Below are 27,002 nucleotides of genomic sequence, written 5' to 3'. Positions count from 1 at the left end.
CAATAAAAATATAAATAAACTACAGGAATTACCAATCTACCTACACAGACAAAGCATATTCAAATATGTTGATACCGGAAACTTATTTTCATCTCGGTTGAACTGCAAAAAGCTAAAACGTAAAATGTAACTGCTAGACAAAAACGTAAATGAAATTGACGATCACATCGGATAAAAAAGGCAAGATGAGTTACAACAGAACCGGAAATCCAGAAGCCGACTTCTTATTGTTATCAGCATTTTTTTCGACCACGGAAACATCTTTGCTTTTGAATTATGGAATAAAACAGAAATAGAAGCTCCTAAATTGATGAGCTTACTTTACAACCAATTTCGAGATTCCTTTTCTCCGGCTGATCGATAAGATTCGTTCTCCTTGAAGCCTGAATTCCACATCATAGTTAATAGGAATTTTCCACATCATAGTTAATAGGACTTTAAAGTCTCATTGCAGTCCATTAAATATTGAGTAGCACATAAGAGATATTGTTCGCTCGCCAACTTGTTAAATATTTATCCACTTTTACCTGTTGAATCCCACGATATTGCCGTGAAAAAACAACCTAAAATCGAAGACATACAAACATTTAAATAGCCAATCAAATTCTAATACATAATCAATGTAAAATTATTAATAACTTCCTTCAAGGCCACGACAGCTGGCAAAAAACAAAAAAAAAACTGAAAGTTTGATGGTAGCAAAAGCGAAGGAATGGAATGGGGAGAAATTTAGAAATTACACAGTTATAAAGAATAGGTGACATAAGGCATGGACTTCAAGGGGCCTGGAATGCTAACACTTCCAAAAATATTACGCTACTAACTACAATTACAGACTTATTATGCCCAGAGCCAGGTCCCAAGTTTTCCCGGCGCTCGATCTAAAGTATGATGTAAGCTTCTTAAAATTAATAGCAAAAAGAAAAGAAGTAAAAAATATATAATAATAATATTAAATGTGCAAGCTTGCAGGTCATGGATTTCCAATTGTGGTCACAAAAGGCACCAGCCTTCTATATTCCCTTCTTCTCCCCAGGGCGCAGCTGTCAAGCACCCGCCCGAGGATCAATCGAGTGTTTTGCAAAGCCATCTCTCTAGGTGTCATAACTGACTCGGTGGAAACTGCTTGTGGAACTGATGTTGAACTTACCCCGAAACCAGATACCATAGCATACTGTAGTGGCCCACTTCGAGCCTTAAATGAGGTCTGAGGAGCTAGCACCTTGTCATCTGTCCCATTTTCAAATGGCCCAGACTCAAGTGGGTGTGAACCAGGCACTGAACTACAACTCTGCAAAAGCGCTTCTAACACACTTAGTGCCTCCCAACACAAGGTGCTCTCAACTAGCTGTGATACAATGGCATACATGTGTGGGCTCTGAGCTGAATCCATGGGAGTATGCTGGAGCAATGCCTTAAGCATGAGCAATATCACACGTTGATACTCAACTGGACCTCTCTCCAGTAGCCGTAGCAGGTGTCCAAAAGCCAGAGCTGAGTGCTTAGGGAGCCATTCGTTGGACAATAACGGTGAGACACAGGCAAGGAGATTATCAATGCTTTTGATCTCACCTCTGGTGTAAGCCAGAAGCACGGTGGCTAATTCATCCAATGATTCTGCTCGACACCAAATTGAGATGTTGGCAGCAACAGAGCAGGCTTTGTGGTACTGTTGTTGCAGTGGTGAAGTTGGGCCCACCAATGGGTCTTTGCTGAGCTGTAAGCAAAGCCAGGGAAGCAATCCTGTAATGTGCATCAGTAGTCTAGTCTCACGATCACCAAAAATTGAGTCACATGAGTGCACTGTGATACGAGAGAGGACCTCAATTGCTACACCATGACTAACAGTGGACATGAGTCCTTTAAGTACCAGGGGCTGCACTCCTTCAAATGCTGGCAGATTGCCACTGGTTTTTGGCAAATCATAGCCCCTATATTCCATACGCTGAAAATCCCCAATATCAACATTATCAAGCTCATCTCGAGGCATGCTGGAAAGGATAACATTTTCAATTGTTCTGTCCCGGAATGATAAACGGTCAATCACACGCGAGAAGAGCTCAAGAACCTGGCAGTAGACATGAATGAAATCTGTGTGCATCATGGCCACACAACCCCAAAAGAGTTGTGGGTAGAGAATCACCTTTTCTGGCTCCATGTTCTCCACCATTACTTGCAAGGTCAGTAAAATTTCCATGATGAAGCCCAGAACAGGGGGTATTGGATTTCCCAAGCATCTATGTAGGCAACGAAGGAGTAACACACATGTATCACTTGTAACACTAGGCCGCAATGCACGATAGATCTGGTGAGAACGACAGGCAAGGTGTCTTGACGTGCATTCCATAGCCCATTTGAGTGCCTCAACACCCCAAGTCTCACGAAGATCTCCTTGGAAGAAGATTGCATCAACCATACTCTGAACAAGTGCAGACAGAAGTGCAGCACTAGGAAGCTCAGTCCTTGTAACTGTAGGGTCCTCATTCTCCCACATCATGATCCCTCGCTTTGACTGAACATACTTGATCAAACTGACAACCTGCTGCTTGTTCTCTCCATCATTGCTTTCAACCTCATACAGCTCCAAGTGCCGACCTGCAAGTGAGTATAGTAGATTAACAAGCAAATGCTGGCAGTGCTCCAGTACAATATCCTCTGAGCTATCCATTGAAACAAATGTGACGTGAAAGAGCAGAGGTAAGTGCTCACGAAAGTCTTCATCATTCTCATATGCAATTTCTGCAAGTAGAATCAATGCTATATCTGCATGAGTAAGTGAGTGCTGCTGATGCCCTTGCAAAGCTGACTGAAGTTCTTTAGCATTAACACCATGCATCCCAACCCCAGAATGCAAGATATCTTCACCAGAATTTGGAGTGTCAATCAGGTAGTCGCCACTGTCCCGGGAAACATGGCGGCTCCGTAAACTTCCTGTGGAACTTCGAACTCCCATTAAAGGCCCTGACATGTTTACCAACACTGGAAGGAGCTGCCCTGACCTGCCTGCAGTTACTGGAACAATGCTTAATTCTGGAGGCATTGGACTTAGTGGGCCTGAGGCACTTCTTCCTGAAACACCAGCTGTACGCCAACTCAGGCTTCCACTAGTATTTCTCAATGGACCATCAAGGGAACCCCGCACAAGTAATGGGGACATATGTGGCTGGCTGTCTGCAACTGCTGCAATCTGGGCCGCTGCAGGCCCCTGAGAGAATTCCAAAATAAAATTTCCATTGGCATCAGCCCTGTTTGCAGCTGGCCCAATTGGTTCGATGCTATCTTCCAGCATCCGCAGAGAAAGCTGGTAAACTAGATGATCAATTGTGCGTTGTGGACATATACGTGCTAGATACAGACTTACTCGCTTGGCAACTGAGAAATATGTGGCAAAAGCACCACTTATTTCAGTAGATGCATTTGAATCACAATCTTCAATTCCCTTTGTAATCAAGAAATCTAAAACTGGACTAATATTTCGGGGCTTGCTAGCAATTGTACTCCAAAGTTTCTCAATTTCATCAGGAAACTGATCTCCATGCCTCCATGTAACATAATAGAGACTTTTTAATAATCTTTCACTCCAACCTGAGTCCTTGAGTTTCCAAAAATTCAGGTTTTCAATCCATGGAGCCATACAGGTTAACACCTGATGCTGAGCAATTATATCAACAGCATCAAGTTGTCTCTGCATGATCTCTTCACACAGAAGCTGGCTCAACTCGGGATGATCTTTGGCTAATTTGCATGAGAGCTTGTACTGAAACTGTTGGTAGGAATCAGGGAGGTTACCAACAACAGCAGCTCGATAGCCACCTGAGCCTTCAGTGCCATCTTCAGCCCACTCACGAACAGAGAGTGTCTCAAGCATCTGAAGGGCATCATCACGGATATGTCTAGATGGGTCCACTACCTTGTATAGGATCAGACTCAAGAGCCTTTGAATTTCACATTTTGGTATCTCTTGCCGCATGTAGACCTCAGCCAGTACACTGAAGTAACCATCGGCTATAGCAGGGTCAGAGTAATAGCACTGAAAATCATAAGTGTTAATTAGTGCCTTGCATAAAAAAAGAACAATGCAGCATTCCACAAACCAACTTAAGAGAAACATAAAAGACAGGAAGAAGCCCAAAGTTTAGTAAACCACAAGAAGTTGGGATACAAATAAAAACTACACAACTTTGAAAGTTAAATAAATAGGAAAAAGATTTTAAAATTTTTATTTAAGATAATTATTGAAGGATAAAATTCTTATCAACTTCATTCTTCATTTTTTTTTGCTTACAACATTTGTAAACTTGGCATAGGCATCATCTGACTACAACTAATTAGAAGCTTCAAATGTTCTTTTATAACTGGGATACAACAGATCCAATAATCATGCATTCACTTAATAGTTGTAAATGCATCTTTTGTTTGTCAGGCGAATGTTACCTATATCAAGTGACATACCTGATCAATGCAAGCAGGAAACAGATCCAAATTTGTAAGAAGAAGATTTTTCAAAGCTAATTTTGCTAAAGCAACGCGATGATGGCCACCTTTATTCCTATCACGACCAGCAGCTCCACGTCCTTCTCCTGTGTACTTGGAATAAGATGGGGTTCTTGGGTCAACTGGTGAGTAACCATATGGGGCCTTAGGTGGAGGCTCATTGAACAAACTATTAATCCAAAATATAACCCTGCCAGTCATTTTTCTTGCGTTGTCATCAAAACAAGGCCCATACAAAAGCGAAGCCATTGCAGTCATAGAGGCCCACTGGATTGCCTCAATTTGTTCACTCAATTCTTTGTCAAATGAAAGTTTGTCCACAGAATCTTTTGACCTCTGCTGTGAAGTCTTGTACCGTTCAACTTCACGTCGATAGTCACTAACACCATCCTGTCCCCATGTAATACTTCCTGTGTCATCGCACCAGGATAGAAGAAGATCAAATAGTTTCTTCCTATTTCTAAGATCAAATCGCTCTGATTTTGAATCCACAAATTCAGGGGCCAGAGACTTTAACACAGAAGCAAGTGCATAGCGGAGTGATTGTGTTTCTTGGAAGCTCTCAGCAGATAATGGTGCAATCTGTTTAGTTGTGTCTTCAATAAACCTTAAATAATGACGACGGAACACAGGCTTTCGGCCCAAGAATCCTGGCCAGATGTTCTCGGCAACAGTGCGATAAATATTGGCAATATGAACTCGAAGATCCTCACGGCGTGTCTGTTTTTGACTCTGCAACCAAAGGATGAGTGCAAATATTTGGAATCAATCTAACTATTCATAAAACAAGAATTAATCTTTTGTTCATGTCATTAGGATGAAAATAAATTTCATTCAGCCCAAGCTGATGGAACTTTACCTTAAAATAGCATCACTTCAAAAAAAAAACAAAAAAAAAAAGGAAAAGAATACTCCTGGTGAAATCTTCAGAAAGAGGTCAAAAAAACAATTAACCTCCATGAAATGAACCAAACATAATCAAAGATGTATTGGAAGTGCGTAGATAATAGAATTACCTTCCACTTTGGTTTTCCGTCTGTTTCAGAAGAAACCTCATCCACAAAAGATGTGAGTTCACTGAACATTATCTCACAAGATTCCAGGTGTGAGTGCCCAAGAGCCATGGTGGCAGCATGCTTAAATTATTAGGAAAACAAACCAATTTCAGCACTCAAAACAAACTTAGAATCATATAGAGTAACAAAGATAGAAAAGAGAACATTATAGACTGATTTATACCTTACCTCAAAGAGTCAGACTATTGATATTAAGCTGATTTCAGGTTCCACCTCTTAAAACCTTGAACCACCCCCCCCCCCCCCCCCCCCCCCCCCAAGATACACCCAATACAACAATGGAGAAAGCAAAAGGCGTAGAAAAAAACTTTATATATATATATGTGTGTGTGTGTGTGTGTGTGTGGAAAGCAACAGAGAGAGAGAGCAATTAGCTACTAAAATTTATTCACTCATATGTATTTGAACTTTCAAGCCCCAGTGCACTCAATTGGAGACATATCTATGCATCCATCATCTATAAATATAAGTACATATCATCCAAGTATGTATTTTAATATGGATATATGGCGGTACTCAGCAAACAACATTTTTAGCCATAAATACTAGGCATATTCTCAAGTTGCTTCCCATCAAGAGTTAAAAAAGTAACCCTAACTCTGAAGAAAACCTAAGCAATTTGTCATCTCCAATAAGAATCAAGAAAAAGACAATGCAAACTTCAGGTTCGTTGTTTCAGACACAAGTTAATACTTGCAAGCAGGTAGCTAAATGTATTTAGTAAAGACACATTAGTTCAAGGTACCCAATGCAGCAACCATGAAAGAGCATTAAGAACCTCCTAGAATTCCTTCAAATTCTTTGAATGTATAATAAAAAGTTCTCAATTGGGATTGACTTCAAAACTTCTGAATTTGGATGGATCTACCAGCACAGCTTTTCAAATTGAAAGAAAAGAATTAAACAGAATTCAAAATTACCCAACCTAGTTCGTATAACATCTGTTTACCATCCCCCATTCTCCTTGAATCTTCTATAGTTCTTTCAAACATGAAAAACCTACGAAGGAACTGACAGTCAATTGTAGTCATTAATGTTGGTAAATCACAATCCAAAAGAAACAGTATGCACAATTGAATGAGGAAGCCATTGGACACTGTATTACAAGCAAAAGCATACAGATGGCACTTCAGCCTATTTCTCATGTTCTAGGAGAAACAGTGTCTCATGATTAGTGTACTCAAATCATTTATTCAACTCTAATAAAGTGGAATGATCTCGTTAGCAAGTACTTACTACGTGTGCTTCTGATCCAGATTTCAGAGAGGGGAAAATAAGATGGTAAAGTTCTCTTGTTGCAGCTATGCTTCCAGCTTCTCTACTATCTGGTGGACATGAACATACAAACATTGCATACATGAGCCACTGATCCAGTTTGTTATCTACATCTTGTGACTGATGAGCTTTTCCACCTAACTCTGAAGGTGTAATATGAGCAAGACGTTGCAAAACCTCCACCCTGCCAAGTGAGAATGGGTTAGAAGAGGATCCATGGATTCATTAGAGTTAAACTAATTAACCTGGATAATTTGTATGAAAGCAATTGGGAAATAATTTCCATCCCCTTTTATTCCCATTTTGGAACCAAAGATGGAAAAGGCTGAAAGCAGTTTCCGAGGACAATCAATGTTCACTGAACTCTATGCTAACCAATTACTTGTTGCTAACTTTTACATTTTCAAAAGGAAATCACATTAATGCCAAATTAACCATCAAGTAATTAGCTGATTTAACAGAAATAAAGCTACCATCAATGAACAACCACTGAAGTATGCATGTTTATTTGCTGAACAATGACAAAATAAGACCCCACAGAACCCCATATTGTACAGACCATAGACATGGTCTGTCACATTCTTCCAACCCTGGTTTCATTTATTGATAATAGTACTTATCAAGAGAACATCTGAGCAGTTCTAGGCAAAATACAATGACATTATACAACACATATTCCTGGGCAAAGACATGTAACAATTATTCGTAGTTATCTTATTGTACCTACTTTGCATCTTGAACTGAGCTTGGGCAAAGTTCAGCTGCATATTTGACGAGCTCACTAAGACACCTAGCCCACCTGTTCTTATCAGGACTCTCAAATATTATAGACTGAAGAGTCACTTCAGGAGGAATTGCATCAGATTCTCGTCTGTAATCAAACAGACGACCAGAGTCCCAGTAACAACTCTGAACTATGTCATCCTGCAATATTTAGCTTAAGTTCAAAACACATTGCACTTCATAGAGAAATTAAATAGAATAAGTAATATAAAGGGAATCATAAACTAAATATATCCCACCCCATGTTCTTCCAGCACATCAATTATAAATATGGGCTCAGCCTCATATCTTATATTATGATCTGGTTGCTCACGAAGTGTCAGGTCTTGTATGTCATTCCTTAAGGCACGTACACAGCGCAATAACTCCAATGCTGTGTGACGGATCTGGCTATCCACGGAGCTAAGAAAGATAAGACCAACTGCATCAATCTCTGACGCATGAAATTCAATAGTTTCCCCGGGTTGACGGAAATAAGACTTCTTGAATCCATTGTATTGCTGCACCATACGCTTTGCATCTTGAGCATCTTGTTCTAGTTTATCATCAATCAGACAAGCTCTCCAAGAACGCATAAGTTCTAACAGTCGCCCCAATGACGTTTGGATCAGAAGAGGGAACTCATCAGGTAATCGGAGGACAAAGTTCGCCATCCCTCTCATAACTGCAAAGCGACGATGAGGAAGGTACCTTACAATCCGGTTCAGTACCTGAGCTGCTTCCTCACGAACACCAGGATCAATGCTTATCCCATGTTGAGGTATTATTTCAGTTATTTTATCACTTCGGCCAACTTCTTCAATCAGGTAAGGAATGCACTTCAGCACTGACCGGAACAAATATCCTTGAGACTTTTCCTTGGTTACAGCATCTGGAAAGCAAAGAATTCATATAGCAAGTGCCATTGCATCCAGATAAGGGGAAAATAGAAGTTAAAAGGGCAAACCTAGCATTCATAGCAGCAATAGATCTTGAAGCAAGTAATTCAATAATGAAAATGCTCAACAGATGCCCAGAGAAAAAAATGAAAAATGGAGATATTTGATTCACAGCATATGAGCAGAAGAATAACAGAATTAACACTTCTTTCTACAATACAATCTTTCCAGCAGGTATATCATAGTCAGAAACATCAGCAGGTAGTCTGGTAAAATATATATATACCAATAATATTTTATCCCATCTCCAGATTTAAAATTTCCCATTCTAAATTCATCTACAAATAGAGAAAGAAAGTCTTCAACCATTGCTAAGTAGGTGATAAAGATACTGGACTACAAAAAAAGAAAAAAAGAAATCACTTGACTGTATTATATAGTCTTTGATTCTTTCAGTCTTATGCATGACATAACATTGGCCATCTCTAATTTCTTCTGTTTTCTACCTGAAAATAACCATTTTCCTTTCTTTTTTCTGACTCTGCCATAATATCGTCCAACATAAGTTCTCTTGCATAGCTTAGGCATAATTAAGCTTTCTCTGGCATATCTAATGCATAAATTGCTTATGACAGAGAAAGACTGAAGAAAAATAAGTCCAAAAAGAAAAACCTAAAAAATGAGTAAACAGTCATATTTGTTAGACAGATTCAAGCTGTCTTAGGTCGGCTTGGTTGAGGTCATTTGTTTGAGCACAAATCAGTCTAGCAATCACACTAAGGCATATCCTCATGTCTATTTTTTTCCTAGGGAAACAAAATTCAGTGACTTCAATTCAGTTTCATACATGATTGATTGCTGCGTCAGATTGAGCTGAGGCTTGATTCACAGACAACTGCCACAGTTCAAGATTTGGATGTCTTTAACCCAATCGTACAACAAATAAATTTTTAAAAGTAACAATAATTTAGCAGGGAATTGTTATTTAGACATTACTATGCATTCAAATATTTTTACCTTAACAGCCAACAAAACTTGGAACATAAGCGCTAGATTGATCCACAAAGAAATAAACTACATGTTAAGTACACAAATTTAAGCTTTCTTTGTCCTTTTGTATTCATGTGATCAGAAACCAAATTTAAGCTAATTTAATACTGATTCTACATCAACAAGATTTTAGAGAAGGAATTACCTATTGTGGTCCTTGAAGAAGTCAGAAGAGCCTGGCTATAGGTCCTATTGCAAGACCTTAATATTAACTCAATTGCAGCCTTTACTTTTGGTATATAGTGACCAATATCATGACCTGCGCATTCAACATAATGGTTTAATGATTGGTATGAAATCATGTGACAATTATTTGTGTTATACGACCAGTTATCAATTACCTTTAAATATTTCCAAGCCAACATGTTGGCTTGAAGGTGACATAACAATTGCAAGCAAAGCACGTAAACCAATAACTTTTGCTTCACTTGGACTATCTTGCTTCAGCAATTCCAAGAGCATATGGTTCATTGCAAAATCAAGGTTATGTTCTGCTATAGTCACACAGAATTCGACAAGTTTATCATGTTGTACATCCTGAGTGAGCATTCCTTTCCTCAAAACTGTTAACAGTTGAGAGGTTACACTATCAAGGTAATCCCATATACAATTTGGGGGTTGATTAGCTGCATGAACACTCAAGTAGAATCTCAAAACTCTATGAAGACAGTCCAAAGCCATGAAACGATGATTCTTGTCCTGCATAAATATCACCAGATGCATTGTTATGAGGACAGTTGAAATGGGAACTTGAAAATATGATCAGAGGGAAGAGCCCCCAGAAAAAAAACAGCAGGTAAAAGCCTAAGAGGAGTTGGGAAAATCAACCAGGTGACCATTGTATGCATGATCTGTCCATCCCCCAGGGCCCAGACAATATATAGATGAAAAAAAAAAAGTAAACTTACACGTAAAAGCTTGTAGAGTTGCTCCATGTGAGAGCTTAAGTTGTTGTCGAATATTTGAGGATCACCAAGGCATAGAAGAAGAGTCACCAAAGGATAACCAACCTAACACAAAGAATTGTTCATATGAAAGAAAAGATAAACACCATGCAGAAAAACATGAGAGACAAACGAAGATCAGCGTTTGATAAACATTTCCAGTAAAACTTAAAAATTAAAACAAAAGGATATTATCTTGGAAGCAAGATAGCAATATAACCCTCTACTAGTAGTGTTCAAACTTTAATCATAAGAAAAAATGAGAACATTCAGAAAAATAGTGAAAAATACTTTTCAAATAAAAATTTCACATTCTAAGCTAATATGGATAAGTATGGGCAACTGACTATCTCTCTTCTTGAAATAGGTTTATGGAAAAACAAAATTGTGAGAGTACACTTATTTACAGCTGGTTGTAATCTTGTAATTTATATATTTATATTTGTATCTCTAGAATTAAGGACAAAAAATTAGGATAGAAAATCCCTCAATTATAGGATCAGTTTTAGGAAGATTTAGTTTCCTAGTTTACCCACTAGTTAGTTGTATATAGACCTAAGGTACTTGTATAATTCTTAAGAGAAGTTTTTCAATATACATTCGGTTTTACTCTTAGTTTTCCACACAGCTTTACTTTTTAGTTTTTCCACATGTTATCAAAGCTTTAGGCTCTTCTTGGGAAGCAAAATTTTCACCCTTCATTGCTAACTTTCTATTTTAGGCCTTCATAGCCATTTTATTTTTCCCTTCTTTAGCCTTCATTACTAAGATTCATTTCTGGTTATATCTTAAAACTTGTTTTAGTTCAAAAAAAGATAGCAATGTCAAATATAACAAAATCTGCTATCACTACCACCCGATTTGAGGAAGTGTCAATTGATAAAACCACCAGAGTACTACAAAAGTCTTGGGAACAAGGTAAGTTGGACAAAAAAGAGATTGCAAAATTGAGAAACCTATTGAAAACCCTTGAAAAGCCTACTGAGGTATGTTCCTTGGGTAAGGTCTCAAGTTCAAGTAAAGTCTCCAATTTTCATCGATTAAATGTCTCGGTTAAGCCTATTACGAGTTCTTGGGTTATTGACTCAGGAACCACAGACCATATGATACATTCCTCAGAGAAGTTTAGTACATATTGTGGGAAAACACTTATTTACAGCTGGTTGTAATCTTGTAATCTGTATATTTATATTTGTATCTCTAGAATTAAGTATTTGTATCCCTAGAATTAAGAAAGATTTAGTTTCCTAGTTTAACCCCTAGTTGGTTGTATATAAACCTAAGATTCTTGTATAATTGTAGATAAGCAGTTTTTCAATATACATTCAGTTTCCACATGGTATCAGAGCTTTAGGCTCTTCTTGGGAAGAAAAATTTTCAGCCTTCATTGCCGACTTTTTTAGGCCTTCATTGCCGAATCCTGTTTAGGCCTTCATTGCCGAACCCTTTCAAAGAAAGATATCACTATCACCAATTTGAGGAAATGTTAACTGAAAAAATCACTGGAGTACTACAGATGTCTCAGAAACAAGGAGAGTTCAACAGGGAAGAGATTGAAAAGCTGAGAAACTTATTGAAAATCCTTGGAAAGCCTACTATGGTATGTTCTTTGGGTAAAGTTTCTAGTTCAGGTAAAGCTTCCGGTTCTCATGGATTAAATGTCTCGGCTAAGCCTATTACGAATTCTTGGGTCATTGACTCAGGAGCCACAGACCACATGACACATTCCCCACAAAAGTTTAGTACATATAACCTGTGTCCTAGTAATAAGAAAATTGTTGTTGCTGATGGTTCACTTATCACAGTGGCAGGATTAGGAGACGTTCAAGTTAATCCCTCGTTTGTTCTCAAAAATGTTCTTCATGTTCCTGGATTATCTACTAATTTGATATCTATACAAAAACTTACCAGAGATATGAATTGCAAAGAAACTTTTTATCCCTCTTATTGTGAATTTCAGGACCAGAGTTCGGGGAAGATGATTGGACTTGCTAAGGAGAAGGATGGACTATACTATCTTGAGACATCGACTAACACAAGTAGTATCAAAAATAGTTTACCTTTGTCATTTCTTTCTGAAAAATCTTCCAATAAAGACAAAATCTGGCTTTATCATTTTCGTCTTGGACATCCTTCTTTTGGAACCTTGAGAAACATGTTTCCTTCTTTGTTCAAAGAATTAAATGTTGAAGATTTTCATTGTGATATTTGCGAATTTGCAAAACATAGACGTGTGTCTTTTCCAATCAGTAACAAAAGAAGTTCTACTCCTTTTTACTTGATTCATAGTGACATTTGGGGTCCCTCTACAATTCTTAATATTTCTGGTGCGAGATGGTTTGTTTCATTCATAGATGATTGTACTAGGGTCTCTTGGGTTTTTTTACTTAAATCCAAATCAGATGTGAATAGTGTGTTTTTAAGCTTCCAAAACATGATCCAAAATCAATTTGGAGTAAGAATCAAGAGATTTAGGTCTGATAATGCAAAAGACTACTTCAACCAGAGTCTATCCACCTATTTTCAAAAAGAGGGGATTATCCATGAGTCATCTTGTGTTAATACTCCACAGCAGAATGGAGTGGCAGAGAGAAAAAACAGTCATTTATTAGCCACAACCAGAGCCTTTCTTTTTCAAGCAAATGTACCTAAATCTTATTGGGGGGAAGCTGTTCTCACTGCCACACACATTATAAATAGGTTACCTTCAAGAGTTTTGGGATTTAAAACTCCTATGGAACTACTCTCACAATTTTATCCCAACCTCAATACCACAAACACTCTCACACCTAGGATATTTGGTTGTACATCATTTGTTCATGTTCACAGTCATAACAGGGGAAAGTTGGATCCAAGAGCGATTAAGTGTATTTTTGTGGGGTATTCTTCAACTCAAAAAGGATATAAGTGCTATCATCCTCCTACCAAAAAATTTTGTGTCTGCAGATGTCACTTTTGAAGAAAATAAACCATTTTTTACTCAACCTTATCTTCAAGGGGAGACTTCATTCATGGAAGATAAGGATAAAGACTTCTTTTTGCTTGATTTGCCCCCTTCTTCAACATTTACCCCCATTAATTCTTATGAGTCGAAACCTGTTTCTGCTGAGCCCAAGTCAAACATTGAATTTGAGTCTGAACCGATTCCAAATACGGAAGATGTGACAAAGGATAATATTGTTCTTGATTCCATGAAGGAATTACAGGTGTACTCAAGAAGGAAAGTTTCAGATCCTGAACCAGTGCCAGTCCAAAAACTTGATCCTAACTCTGAAAATGAGGTAACTACAGTTTTTGACTCTGTTTCTCAAAATGAGCATGAATCTCCTAAAACTATAACTAGTGATTATGATTTGCCTATTGCCATTAGGAAAGGAACCAGAGAATGTACCAAGCATCCACTATACCCAATATCTAATTTTGTGTCATTTGAAAAATTCTCACCATCCCACAAAAATTTTCTTGTGAGCCTAGACACTATTTCTGTTCCAACTACATTATCCGAGGCATTATCCAGTGAGAAATGGAGGCAAGCCATGAAAATAAAAATGGAGGCCTTAGAGAAAAATCAGACATGGGAACTGGTAGAGTTGCCTAAAGGAAAAAATCCAGTGGGGTGTAAATGGATTTTCACTGTAAAATACAAGGCAGATGGTACTGTTGAAAGGTATAAAGCCAGGTTAGTGGCTAAGGGCTACACTCAGACCTATGGAGTGGATTACCAGGAAACCTTTGCTCCAGTTGCCAAGATGAATACAGTTAGGATTTTGTTATCATTAGCTGCAAATTACAATTGGCATCTTCAACAATTTGATGTAAAGAATGCTTTTTTACATGGTGATTTGGAAGAAGAAATATATATGAAGGTTCCACCGGGATTTGGAGGTCATCTAGAAGCAAACAAAGTATGCAGGTTAAAAAAAGCTTTATATGGCCTTAAACAGTCTCTTAGAGCTTGGTTCGGGAGATTTGCCAAAGTGATGCTAGCAATGGGATATAAACAGACTCAAGGAGATCACACATTGTTTATCAAGCACTATGATTCAGAGAGAGTCACAGTTCTATTAGTGTATGTTGATGATATAATTGTAACTGGAGATGATAAAAAAGAGAGAGAATCTCTAAAACAGTGTTTGGCTAGAGAATTTGAGATAAAAGAGCTAGGGAGATTGAAGTACTTCCTAGGAATTGAAGTAGCTCACTCACGGCATGGTATTTTTATCTCACAACAGAAATATGTAATGGATCTTCTTAAGGAAACTGGGAAGCTTGCATGTAAACCTGCAAATACCCCTATAGATCCTAATCATAAAATTGGAGAAGCTAATGAAGATGCTGCTGTAAATAGAGAGATGTACCAAAGATTAGTTGGAAGACATTTATCTCTCACATACTAGACCTAATATAGCATATGCTGTGAGTGTAGTAAGTCAATTTATGCATAGTCCTAAAGAAGTGCACCTACAGGCTATTTACCGTATATTGCACTATTTGAAGGCCAATCCTGGGAGAGGTATCTTATTCAAAAGAGATTCGGGGTTAGTTCTAGAAGCATATACAGATGTTGATTATGCAGGTTCAGTAACTGATAGAAGATCTACCTCAGGCTACTGCACTTTCTTAGGTGGTAATCTTGTGACTTGGAGGAGTAAAAAACAGAATGTGGTGGCAAGATCAAGTGCTGAAGCAGAGTTCAGAGCAATGGCTCAAGGAATTTGTGAACTACTATGGTTAAAGATTATCCTAGAAGACTTGAAGATCAAGTGGGATGGACCAATGAGACTCTACTGTGATAACAAGTCTGCAATAAGCATTGCACACAATCCTGTGCAACATGACAGAACAAAACACATTGAAGTAGACCGGCATTTCATAAAGGAGAAACTAGTCAGTGGGTTGATTTGTACATCTTATGTATCAACCAAGGGTCAACTTGCAGATGTGTTGACTAAAGGTCTCAGCAGTGCAACATTTCAAGAAATTATTTCCAAGCTGGGAATGGAAAACACCTATTCACCAGCTTGAGGGGGAGTGTGGGAAAACACTTATTTACAGCTGGTTGTAATCTTGTAATCTGTATATTTATATTTGTATCTCTAGAATTAAGTATTTGTATCCCTAGAATTAAGGAAGATTTAGTTTCCTAGTTTAACCCCTAGTTAGTTGTATATAAACCTAAAATTCTTGTATAATTGTAGATAAGCAGTTTTTCAATATACATTCAGTTTCCACACATATACCTATGTCCTAGTAACAAGAAAATTGTTATTGCAGATGGTTCACTTACTAAAATGGTAAGATTAAGAGATATTCAAATTAATCCCTCATTTATTCTTAAAAATATTCTTCATGTTCCTCGATTGTCTATTAATATGATATCTAACAAAAACTTATTAAAAACATGAACTACAAAGTGATTTTTTATCCTTCTTATTTTGAATTTTAGGATCAAAGTTCCAGAAAAATGATTGGACTTGCTAAGGAAAAGGTTGGACTATACTATCTTAAGACATCAAACAATACAAGTAATATCAAGAATAATTTACCTTTGTCATTTCTTTATGAAAAATCTCCCGATAAAGGCAAAATCTGGTTTTATCATTTTCGTCTTGGACATCCTACTTTTGGAACTTTGAAAAACATGTTTCCTTCTTAGTTCAAAGGATTAAATGTTGAAAATTTTCATTATGATGTTTGTGAACTAGCAAAGCATAAATGTGTCTTTTCCAATTAGTAACAAAAGAAGTTTTATTCCTTTTTACTAGATTCATGTGACATACGGGGTCCCACTACAATTTCTAGTATTTCTGGTGCAAGGTGGTTTGTTCCTTTCGTAGATGATTGTACCAAGGTCTCTTAGATATTTTTACTTAAATCCAAATCAGATGTGAATAGTGTGTTTTTATGCTTCCAAAACATTATCCAAAATCAATTTGGAGTGAAAATCAAGAGATTTAGATATGATAATGCAAGGACTATTTCAACCAAAGTCTATCTACTTATTTCCAAAAAGAAAAGATTATCCATAAGTTATCTTGTGTCAATACTCCACAGTAGAATGGAGTGATAGAGATGAAAAGAGCTATTTACTAGTGACAACCCGAGCTTTACTTTTTCAAGCAAGCGTACCCAAATCCTACTGAGGGAAAGCTATTATCATTGCCACACATATTATAAATAGGTGATGTTCAAGGGTTTTGGGATTTAAAATCCTATGGAACTACTCTCACAATTCTATCCCAACTTTAATACCACAAACAACCTTACACCTAAGATATTTGGTTGTACATCATTTGTTCATGTTCACAATCATAACAGGGGGAAATTGGATCCTAGAGTAGTTAAATGCATTTTTGTGGAGTATTCATCAACTCAAAAAGGGTATAAGTGCTATCATCCTCCTACCAAAAAAATCCATGTCTCTACAGAAGTCACTTTTGAATAAAGTAAACCATTTTTTACTCAAGCTTTATCTTAAAGAAGAGACTTCATTCATGGAACAAAAGGATAAAGACTTCTTTTTGCTTGACTTGTCCTCCTCTTCTACATTTTCACCATTAATTCTTCTAAGTCTAAACATGCTGTTTCCTCCTCAACATTTTCACCCAGTAATGCTTTTAAGTCTAAACTTGTTTCTTCTAAGTCCAAGTCAAACACTAAATTTTAGTCTGAACCCATTTCAAACACAGAAGATGTGATAAAAGATAATATTATTCTTGATTATATGAAGGAATTACAAGTGTACTCAAGAAAGAAAATTCCAACTCCAGAACTGGTGCAAGTCCAAGAACCTAACCCTAACTTTGGAAATGAAGTAACTATAGTCTCTGACTCTATTTTTCAAAATGAGCATGAATCTCCTAAAACTATAACTAATGATTATGATTTGCCTATTGCCAGTAGGAAAGAAACCAAAGAATGTACTAAGCATCCATTAAACCCAATCTCTAATTTTGTGTCATATGAAAAATTCTCACCATCCCACAAAAATTTCCTTGTGAGCCTATACACTATTTCTATTCTAACTATATTATCCGAGGCATTATCCTGTGAGAAATGGAGGCAAGCCATGAAAATAGAAATGGAGGCCTTAGAGAAAAATAAGACATGGGAATTGGTAGAGTTGCCTAAAGAAAAAAATCTAGTTAGGTGTAAATGGGTTTTCACTGTAAAATACTAGGCGGATTATACTATTGAAAGGTATAGGGTCACATTGGTGGCTAAGGGCTACACTCAAACTTATGGACTAGATTCTTAAGAAAATTTTGCTCTAGTTGCCAAGATGAATGCAGCTAGAAATTTGTTATCCTTGGCTGCAAACTACAATTGGCAGCTTCACCAATGTGATGTAAAGACTGCTTTTCTACATGGTGATTTGGAAGAAGAAATATATATATATATATGAAGGTTCCACTGGGATTTGGAGGTCATCTAGAAGCAAACAAAGTATGCAAGCTGAAAAAGGCTTTATATGGCTTTAAATAATCTCCTAGGGCTTGGTTTGGTAGATTTGCCAAAGTGATGCTAGCAATGGGATATAAGCAGAGTCAAGGAAATCACACATTGTTTATCAAGTCTCGGATTCAGGGAGAGTCACAATTCTATTAGTTTATGTTGATGATATATAATTGTAACCAAGATAATGAAAAAGAGAGAGAATCTTTGAAACAATGTTGGGTTGGAGAATTTGAGATAAAAGAGCGAGGGAAATTGAAGTAGCTCACTGACGGCAAGGTATTTTTATCTCACAACAAAAATATGTGATGGATCTTTTGAAGGAAACTAGGAAGCTCACATGTAAACCTGCAAATAGCCCTAAAAATCCTAATCATACACTTGGAGAAGGTAATACTACTGTAGATAAAGAGATGTACCAGAGATTAGTTAGAAGACTCATTTATCTCTCAATACTAGACCTAATATAACATATGCTGTGAGTGTAATAAGTCAATTTATACATAATCCTAAAGAAGTGCACCTACAGGCTGTCTACAATGTATTACACTATTTGAAGGTCAATCCTAAGAGAGGTATCTTGTTCAAAATAAATTCGAGGCTGATTCCAGAAGCATATAAAGATGCAAATTATGCAGGTTCGGTAAGTGATAAAAGATTCACCTCAGGCTACTACACTTTCCTAGGTGGTAATCTTGTGACTTGGAAGAGTAAAATACAAAATGTGGTGACAAGATCAAGTAATAAAACAGAGTTCAAAGCAATGACTCAAGGAATTTGTAATCTACTATGGTTAAAGATTATCTTAGAAGACTTGAAGATCAAGTGGGATGGACCAATGATAACAAGTCTGCAATAAATATTGCACACAATCCTTGCAATAAATATTGCACATCACAGAACAAAACACATTGAGTAGACCGGCACTTCATAAAGGAAAAATTAGATAGTGGGCTGATTTGTACACCGAATGTATCAACCAAGGGTCAACTTGGAGAAGTGTTGACTAAAGTTCTCAACAGTACAACATTTCAAAAAATTATTTCCAAGTTAGAAATGGAAAACACCTATTCACCAGCTTGAAGGGTGGTGTGGGAAAACACTTATTTACAGTTAGTTGTAATATTGTAATCTATATATTTATATTTGTATTCGTATTCTTAGAATTAAGTATTAGTATCCCTAGAATTAAAGACAGAAAATTAAGATAGACAATCCCTCAATTATAGGATCAATTTTAGGAAGATTTAGTTTCCTAGTTTTCTCACTAGTTAGTTGTATATAAACCTAAGGTGCTCATATAATTCTTAAGAGAAGTTTTTCAATATACATTCAGTTTTAGTCTTAGTTTTCCACACGGTTTTATTTTTTTAGCTTTTCCACAAAAATAAAGGAAGAAAAGTTGTTAAAGAAACACCTAGGGCATGCTAATGAACAGAAACTGTCACAATCCCACAGAAAAATGCAGTAATTGAAATTTTTGGCAAAATGATCAGGAGTCCAGAATGATGCATTAGTTTCACGTGTACCCCTTAAACTTCTAGTTGTAACAACTACAATAATAGATGGACAAATGGTACCTATTATTTAACATACAATAAATTCTTTGACAGAAAATGTTACTGAGAAGCATGAGACCAAGCTTAATAAAAAAAATGAAAGCCCTGAAATATTTTCCATTTGAAAAAGTAACAAAACTAAAAGGAGAGAATTTATTGACTTGTTTCACATACCTGGGAAAGAGCTTTTGATGGAATGAAAATCAAAGAAATATACATGAAATGAACCCAATTGAGAGTCTTAGTGAACTTCGCTCTTTCACTCTAACCAAGCATTGAAATTTAAAACTAACTAATTCTACACTTTCACTGTCTTTCACAAACTTTGTGGGGAAAGGAGCAATAGGATCCTTAAAAGGGAATAAAAAGTTTTGTGACTGCTCTCTAGATTAGGAATTCTGCAGAAATAGAATTTTTGGGATTTCTCTTTCTTTGGAAATTCATTAGCTAATTTCCTTCTGAAATTTTTTGCTGTATGAAATCTTAAGCACTAACAATGGAGAAAAAGAAAAGACCAACGGACAGAAAATTGGCATCAAAAGGAAGTTTGATAATGTAATGTCTCTTTTACCAAATAAGGCATTTTCTGATTCTATAAACAAGAGCAGATTTCATTTTTGCAAATGTAAGCCCTTCAGGCATTTGATCAATTTTAGTCAATTTATTCCTATTTGGAATTTTGGGACAAACTAAATAATTATAATGTTTTTTATGGAACTAGTATGTGTTCTTTTTCCATGGCAAGTAGTAGAATTATAGGCTGACCTCTGTGCTTTCATGTTACAAGAAAACCAAACAATTTGAAATTCCAAGAAAAGCAGTAGATAAACAAGGATGCTCTTACAGCTATATGTTTGCTCTGTTTGTCCATCCAATGCAGGAGATTCTCTCTAATTCGCCCAACAGCCTCATACCACAGAGTGAGTGCACGCTCTACACCTGAAGGAGGCCATTGGTTTTTCCCGCCATCTGCAAGTGGTGCTAGGATGTTTGAAAGCATGTTGCATAGTGCATGGTAAAGCTCACTTTTCCGTTTATGTGGAGCACGGATAAGAGGGTTTGCTTTTGCCACAAAAGAGGCTGATGCATTCAATCCTCCCTCAGTCTTAACCTGGCAACTTTTTATTGTCATACACTGGTCCTCATGACATCTTTTTCTTTAAGGGGAAAAAGTATAAAAATGGCATACCCCTAGCTTCAGGTAGCGCATCCCATTTATAATACTAAGTGTTTCACTTCTGGCAACACTACCGTCTATCCGACGAGTATTCAATTCCATGAAAAAACGTTCAGTTACAGAACTAAATCTGTCAAAGAAAAAGAAAGAACAATTTATATATATGAATATATATGAATAGAATGAAGCTTAACTTTGGAGATATGCCACAAGGCATTAATGGTTATTTCGAATCCACATTTTCATCCATAACTTAGATCTATAAAACTACAACAAATGAATGCATCTAAATGTTAGAAACTATTAAAAACACTATTCCATTTAGTGGAGACTGTTAGAAGTGAAAACACTTAAAATGGTTTTTATAAGTACTAAATTAATAATAAGGGAAAGGCAAGGGTGAGGCCTACAACTACGAAAACAAAAAGTATGCAAAAAGGCAACTAAAAGGAAAGGGTAACAATCTGAAGCACAAAATCTAATATATTAAGGAATTTCTAGAATGATTCAGTAATGCAAAATTATTGGAGAAAGGTCTCCTAAGAACCATGGACACTAAAAGAATCTCTTCAGTATTGTACTTTGGTCAGAATGAATTTCTTTGTAGTTTTCACTAAACCAACCTAACTTCTCAAATGAATGCCATAGCATTGTTCTTTGGTAACAAATGAGAACACTGTCATCAATAAAGCCCAAGGAAAAGAAAAAAAGACCACAGGATAACATCGTCTTTCAAAGTAAGATTGCATAAAAAAATACCATTGGCATTCTACAAAATCTAACAATACATCTTATGCCCACAAAGGTTGATAATCTACAATTGGGCTTTATTTTAGAAACAAAACCATTATATATAATTCCCCTAGCTAGAAAGGTCCAGATTCAGTGATGAACACTTTATGAAATGTGGTATCATAAACTGAAGAAAAAACCACTTAAAAAAAGAAAAACCAAAACAGTACAGAGCTAGCTATGGCCTCTAATTTAATTGGTAAGAGAGGCATCAACTAGAAAGTTTGATATTTAGAAAAGAATGGTTAAGAAACCCAGAAAAGATGTCCAACCTAGTTAGTCACCCCATGTAATTCCCCAGTTACATGAAAAATAGGCTGATACTAGAACGTTTGATGTTTAGAAAAGATTAATTAAGAAGCTAGCAAAAGATGTTGAACTCAGTTTATTCACCACATATAATTCCCCAGTAAGGTGAAGACCATAAGATTCTTCTCATGCATAGCAGATTCAGGATAAAAAAAACAGCTAACCAAAATGGGTAATAAATAAACTCTTAATTTCATCAATTAATATTACCTTTCTTTTTTAGTACATCTAAGAGCCTGTTAGACCCAGGGCTACATAATAGAAAGTGCTTCACTCCTATTGCATAAACCATAAACCCACTCCAAAATGTTCAAGTTTGAGACCTCCAAGATAAATGCCAAGATCTTTCACCAAAAAAGAAAACAGGAAAAAAAATATAAATCCCAAGGTTTAGCCATTGGGATGTCCCCTCGTAGACATTATTATTTACCATTTTTTGATAAACAGAATCCACATCAAATGAATTTTTCACCTATGGATAGGGGGAAAATGTCATCACATGAATTCTGTCAAAAGATTTCATCAAAACTAAAAATTCAGAAGCCATTTCGTAATGGTATGACAAGTATTAATCACCGACATTTTTATCAAATTTAAATGTCACCAGATTATAACACAGCTACCTAATCCGAGACAAGGCACCCAGGAGTTGAGCAACTAAGTCAAGAAGGAGACCCCGCAAATCAACTAGTGAAGGATAATCAACCTGGCTAACAACCCTGCAATAAGAATTTATTGACTTCAACAGAGTAATCCAGCAAGATCACGCATAAGTAAATTGTTCAAGCTAAAAAATGTATCAACCCCGTCGGCATTATTTTCTATATCAAATATTATACCAAGACTCAAAATCCAGTTGACCATTTTTCTTGGGCCAAGCAATGAGATTCTTTACCCTTTTTTGCTCAGAAGAAAATGCAGCCAAGCAATGAGAATTATTTTTGTGGTTTTGTTTCCCTTTTTAGGATAAGAGGGGTGACCAACGCAAGGGAAACAGGCATAAAAATGCAATGTTTGCATAATATAATATTTGTGACAAATGTCAATATAACATCCATCTGATGACGCATATAGATGCAGTGACATGATAATGCTTATAGCTTAATTAACTTCTCAAATGCAAACCCGATATTTGAATACTTCAGTGACCATAAATACAAATTTGAAATTAACACAAACAAATGCTGAGAATTGTACATAAAACTAGAAGGCATTAGCAAAGCATATAATATAATCCACAACTTGGATTTAAGCTGGTTCAAGACTCATCCTTAGCAGCCTTACCTGTCAGCATTAATTAGCCAATCAAAAACAAAATTTTCCAGACCAGACCAAAGCTTCTCTGCAAATGAAAACATAGCACTTCATTGAATTATGAGAAAAACAAGTACAATTACAAAAGCAAAAATAGTAAAATGAACAAACCAGTAAGCCCCTCCTGCGGACAGCACTCAACAAAGCGAATACAAGCTGAGCAAAAAATGCATTCCACAGCAAGCTGATTCCCATTGAAAGACAACGTTGAACTCAAAGTGATTTAAGCAGATTAATAAAAGTCCTTCATTAAATTCAAGAAAACTAAAAGGCAAGCATCCTTGTGTAGTGGGTTTCTTTCTAACACTCATTTTCAGTTTCCTTTCTACCGATATATATTTCTTTTCTTTTCTGAGGGTAAACAAAAGGCAATCTTCACAAGCCATTGAATGTAATAGAAAATCACTGAGGTTCTTTGTAATAAATCTATAAGCAATTAACAATTACAAACCTTTCTTTGGAATGTAGATGCATCATTTGCGCCCTTTGGGGATTCACTACAATCAATATCCCAAAAGCAAAAGTAAGATAATGAAATCTTACAGTTGTAAAAAAAGTTAGACATGATGCCCATGTGCCACAATAGTGGCATTATCTTCTCATCGGATTTGTATGAAGAAAACATGAGATGATTGATTAGAGATTGCAGACTACAGTTTCATAACAAACAAACCATCAGTATATACCACTCCTAAGGAATCAATTTAATTCTTGGAAAATTTGATGCAAAAGAAACAGTTTGAGGAAATAGAAAGCTGGTATTGTATGTTAGTTGCACCTTTAAATACACTCCGGTCTCCAACAGAGGATTTTTCAGTAAGGCTTTTAATTTAAACTTTAAGTAATGGTTGAGATCGGCTTTATTTTACACAAGGAATTATATATTGATTTATTGAAGTGTGATCAACAGAAACTTCATCTTATCTGAAATCCGAAATTTTGGGCTACCAAGATACTTTCTTGACCTATACTTTTCTCTCTCCATTATCATCAAATAATATTGTGGATAACGTTAATATAAGAGACAGATATTTTCAACACAAGAAACTATTGGGAACTAAAAGGCATTTGGGACTAAAATTTGTAGGAAGGGAAAAAAATGGTAAAGTAAATAAGTAAATGATTCACCCTTCTCGCCATCTTAGAAGAGCTTCCAGAAGAGGAGCTGGCGTGTGCCGTGCAACCATAGCCAAGGAATCTAGTACTTGCTCATAAGCAGGGTCGGTTGGTCGAAGATACTGTCCATCCTGTAGATTCAACAGGAAAGAAGAACGTTATATGTTGAGAGAGACATCAATCCAGAATGGCAAAATCACCATTCATTAGCTAAAAAAAGACCACAAACATCAATGGCATATTTTGGTATATGTTACTGCTAATGTTGCTAAACAAACAAAACAACATAGGCAAACTTCCCATCCAACATTCCAACTCTTGGTCCTCCTCCTTTTAGGTGAAGAAAATGATAACCAGTATTATCCTAATCTCCCAGAATCTTCTTGTAGAACTTCTTCGCTTTGTTATACCAAGAATCTAAGTCCCAATAGAATATCCTTTTCTTGAAGGTTAAGGCAAAAAGCCAATACCAGAGATGAATTCAATCAAATTATATTAGAGATGAAAATGGGAAGAAGAAGAAGAAGAAGAAGATCCGAGTCTCTAGGCTTTTCAAACCAAATCAAAATGATGTGTTTCTACCAATGATATGTTCAATCACCAAAAGCTCATTAAAGGTCAATAATTAGAAAGCAAAAATCTAGAAACCATGAGAAAAACTCCTGTTTATCTAAAGCCATGTTTGTCATTAGCTTAGAAAAGTTTTGGCAAAAAGAGCTTTTCCAAAATTGGACGCATATGCATCACAGATCAGTCACCAAAGTCTCTCTCTCTCTCTCTCTGATGTTTTATAACCCCAAATGAGAAACATAATAGCTGGCGTATCAGCAAATTCACTACCTTCAATAATCCACCAGGTCTAGTCCAAACTCATGTAAACATAGTCAATCCGCAACAGATACTAACCCTAAAGTCAAACTACTTCGAATTCATCATCTGCCTTAAGCAAGATTCTGTGATGCTAAGTTATAGAAAATTGGCATCTAATACAAGAGTTTACTTGCCAAAAAAGAGCAGTTCCTTACCAAAACTCATGTTATTAAGCACTAAGTATGCTATCAGATGAATTACTTAATTTACCCTAAACTCTTTATAAAATAAAATCTTCACATGTCTAAAATTTTTCATTGAACTCCATTTCTCTTAACCCTCTTTTGATATTCAAATTCATGCGGGTGTAAACTCACACCGAATACCACTTTATGATATATCCAGAAATTTTATCACATACATTTTTCAAATAAAAGGGCTTGTGGGATAAAACATCATTAATTTAGAAGTTAAAAGAAAAGAATAGACTTAAACACACTTTTAGAATACTTAAAAGTTAAAATCATGATTACTATCAAATTCAAGAAAATTAAAATTACGCCAAATAAGAACAAATTTAGGAACAAATTAATAGAAAAATGAGCCAAGAAAACCTGAGCCTGAGCCGTTTCGATGTGGCGCCGAGCAAGAGGAAGAAACCGCTGCAGCAACGCATCTACAATCAACTTGGCAGCACTTCCTGCCTTCATTGTTTTTTAGTTGCTTTCGTTTTCAACCTACAATTCTCGAAACATAAAAAAAAAAAAATTGAAATAAGGGATTCCACTTGCAAAACCATGTAGGAAAGGTTCAAAGTGGAAGAGAAGACAAGGAAGTAATAACCGAAATTAATAATAAGACAATGTAGATTCCATAGAGAGAGAGCTGATGAAGATCCGAGTTTTTTTTTTTTTTTTTGGGTTGCCGATCGAGGATTGACGAAGAATTTAAATACTTTTGATGTCGCTAACTAAAAATTTCAGCCTTTTTTGGGTTTGTTATTATTAGTAAAACCTGAGTTGTTATTCCGAATTAAGCTACACAAACTCAATCAGGGTATTTAAAAAATAAAATAAAAATTACGAGTATATATGTTTTTTATTTTTTTAAAAATAACTACTCAAATAAATAAATAAGAATAATGAAATTCATTTCCACTTACAGCATTATATTTTAACAACATTTTCGGAAAGAAGAATGATATCCAAACACAATTAATTGTAAGTGATATATTATTCTTTTATTACCAATAGATTACAACATTATAAGTTACAGTTTATTTATATATTTATAAGATATATTAAATAACTTTTAAGTAACAAATCTTGATCCCTTAAAAGCCATTAAAGATACAAATTTTCTTTATAACTTATAAAAATATATATCTTATGACAAGATTGTTTTTGAATTTTTTTTATTTCTTGGATGAATTATGATATAATTTACTTGGAGAATGGAAAAGAATCACAGAAATAGTAAATATGAAAGAAAAAAAAAAAAACCCACAATAGTAGTGGACCAAAAAACCTTTTGAAGAAAAAATTTATAAATTTTTTAGAATAAAATTTTATTGTTATAAGTAAATCATTTTTATTTGATCGATTATAATCTAAATAAATTAAAAAGAAAATATAACTGCATGTAGTTTTCTTTTTTCATTATTGTTTTAAAACTATTAGAAAATATAATTTTTTTATTGACATTGATTTCACTAAATTCAAGAATTTATATTAAATATAATTTTTTACATTTTTAACTAATCTTCGTTACTTTCTATTTCCTTTCTCATTTTTTATACAAATTAATTTAAAAAATTAATACCTTAAATAGTCACTAAATTATTGCACCATATTTTAAAAAATTAAATCACTATTTTAATTTCATTTTCGTTTATTAATTTATCACAAACTTTTAATACTATTAGAATAAATACTTATATGGCAATCGAAAATAAAATTTAAGCATTAATT

At 35.7% G+C, this 27,002-nt stretch overlaps 1 protein-coding gene across 2 annotated transcripts; it reads right to left on the bottom strand.

The window, feature by feature from the left end:
- Positions 1-564: 564 nt before the first annotated feature.
- On the bottom strand, positions 565-26,038 carry LOC111288700 (uncharacterized). Of its 2 annotated transcripts, XM_022879697.2 has the most exons (19): positions 25,876-26,038; positions 25,647-25,769; positions 24,235-24,353; positions 23,558-23,603; positions 23,218-23,290; positions 23,077-23,134; positions 22,416-22,511; positions 20,704-20,821; positions 20,359-20,625; positions 10,465-10,566; positions 9,898-10,255; positions 9,702-9,815; positions 7,868-8,499; positions 7,573-7,769; positions 6,807-7,029; positions 5,511-5,630; positions 4,453-5,226; positions 2,710-4,030; positions 565-2,595 (listed from the first exon to the last, which is right to left on the bottom strand). In XM_022879697.2, exons 2-19 carry the CDS (start codon positions 25,740-25,742, stop codon positions 974-976), a joined length of 6,336 nt encoding a protein of 2,111 aa, XP_022735432.2. In that variant the 5' UTR covers positions 25,743-25,769; positions 25,876-26,038; the 3' UTR covers positions 565-973. The 2 variants fall into 2 exon arrangements, with proteins under 2 accessions (XP_022735432.2, XP_022735428.2); XM_022879693.2 differs by having other exon boundaries at positions 565-4,030.
- Between the last annotated feature and the right edge of the window lie 964 nt (positions 26,039-27,002).

Source organism: Durio zibethinus, chromosome 4, assembly GCF_047325235.1.
Source record: "Durio zibethinus cultivar Kanyao isolate XHJ-2024 chromosome 4, ASM4732523v1, whole genome shotgun sequence".
NCBI classification, from domain to species: Eukaryota; Viridiplantae; Streptophyta; class Magnoliopsida; order Malvales; family Malvaceae; genus Durio; species Durio zibethinus.
Note: the sequence above shows the minus strand (reverse complement) of the source record. Positions and strands in the feature narration are given on the sequence as shown.

What these genes read in the sequence shown, in the direction of transcription:
- LOC111288700 (XM_022879693.2), bottom strand. Translation starts at nt 25,742, where the DNA reads ATGAAGGCAGGAAGTGCTGCCAAGTTGATTGTAGATGCGTTGCTGCAG. An exon ending in TCGAAACGGCTCAGGCTCAG is followed by an intron (nt 24,354 to 25,646) that starts GTTTTCTTGGCT and finishes TTGAATCTACAG; the next exon opens with GATGGACAGTATCTTCGACC. An exon ending in CATCTACATTCCAAAGAAAG is followed by an intron (nt 23,291 to 23,557) that starts GTTTGTAATTGT and finishes AATGGGAATCAG; the next exon opens with CTTGCTGTGGAATGCATTTT.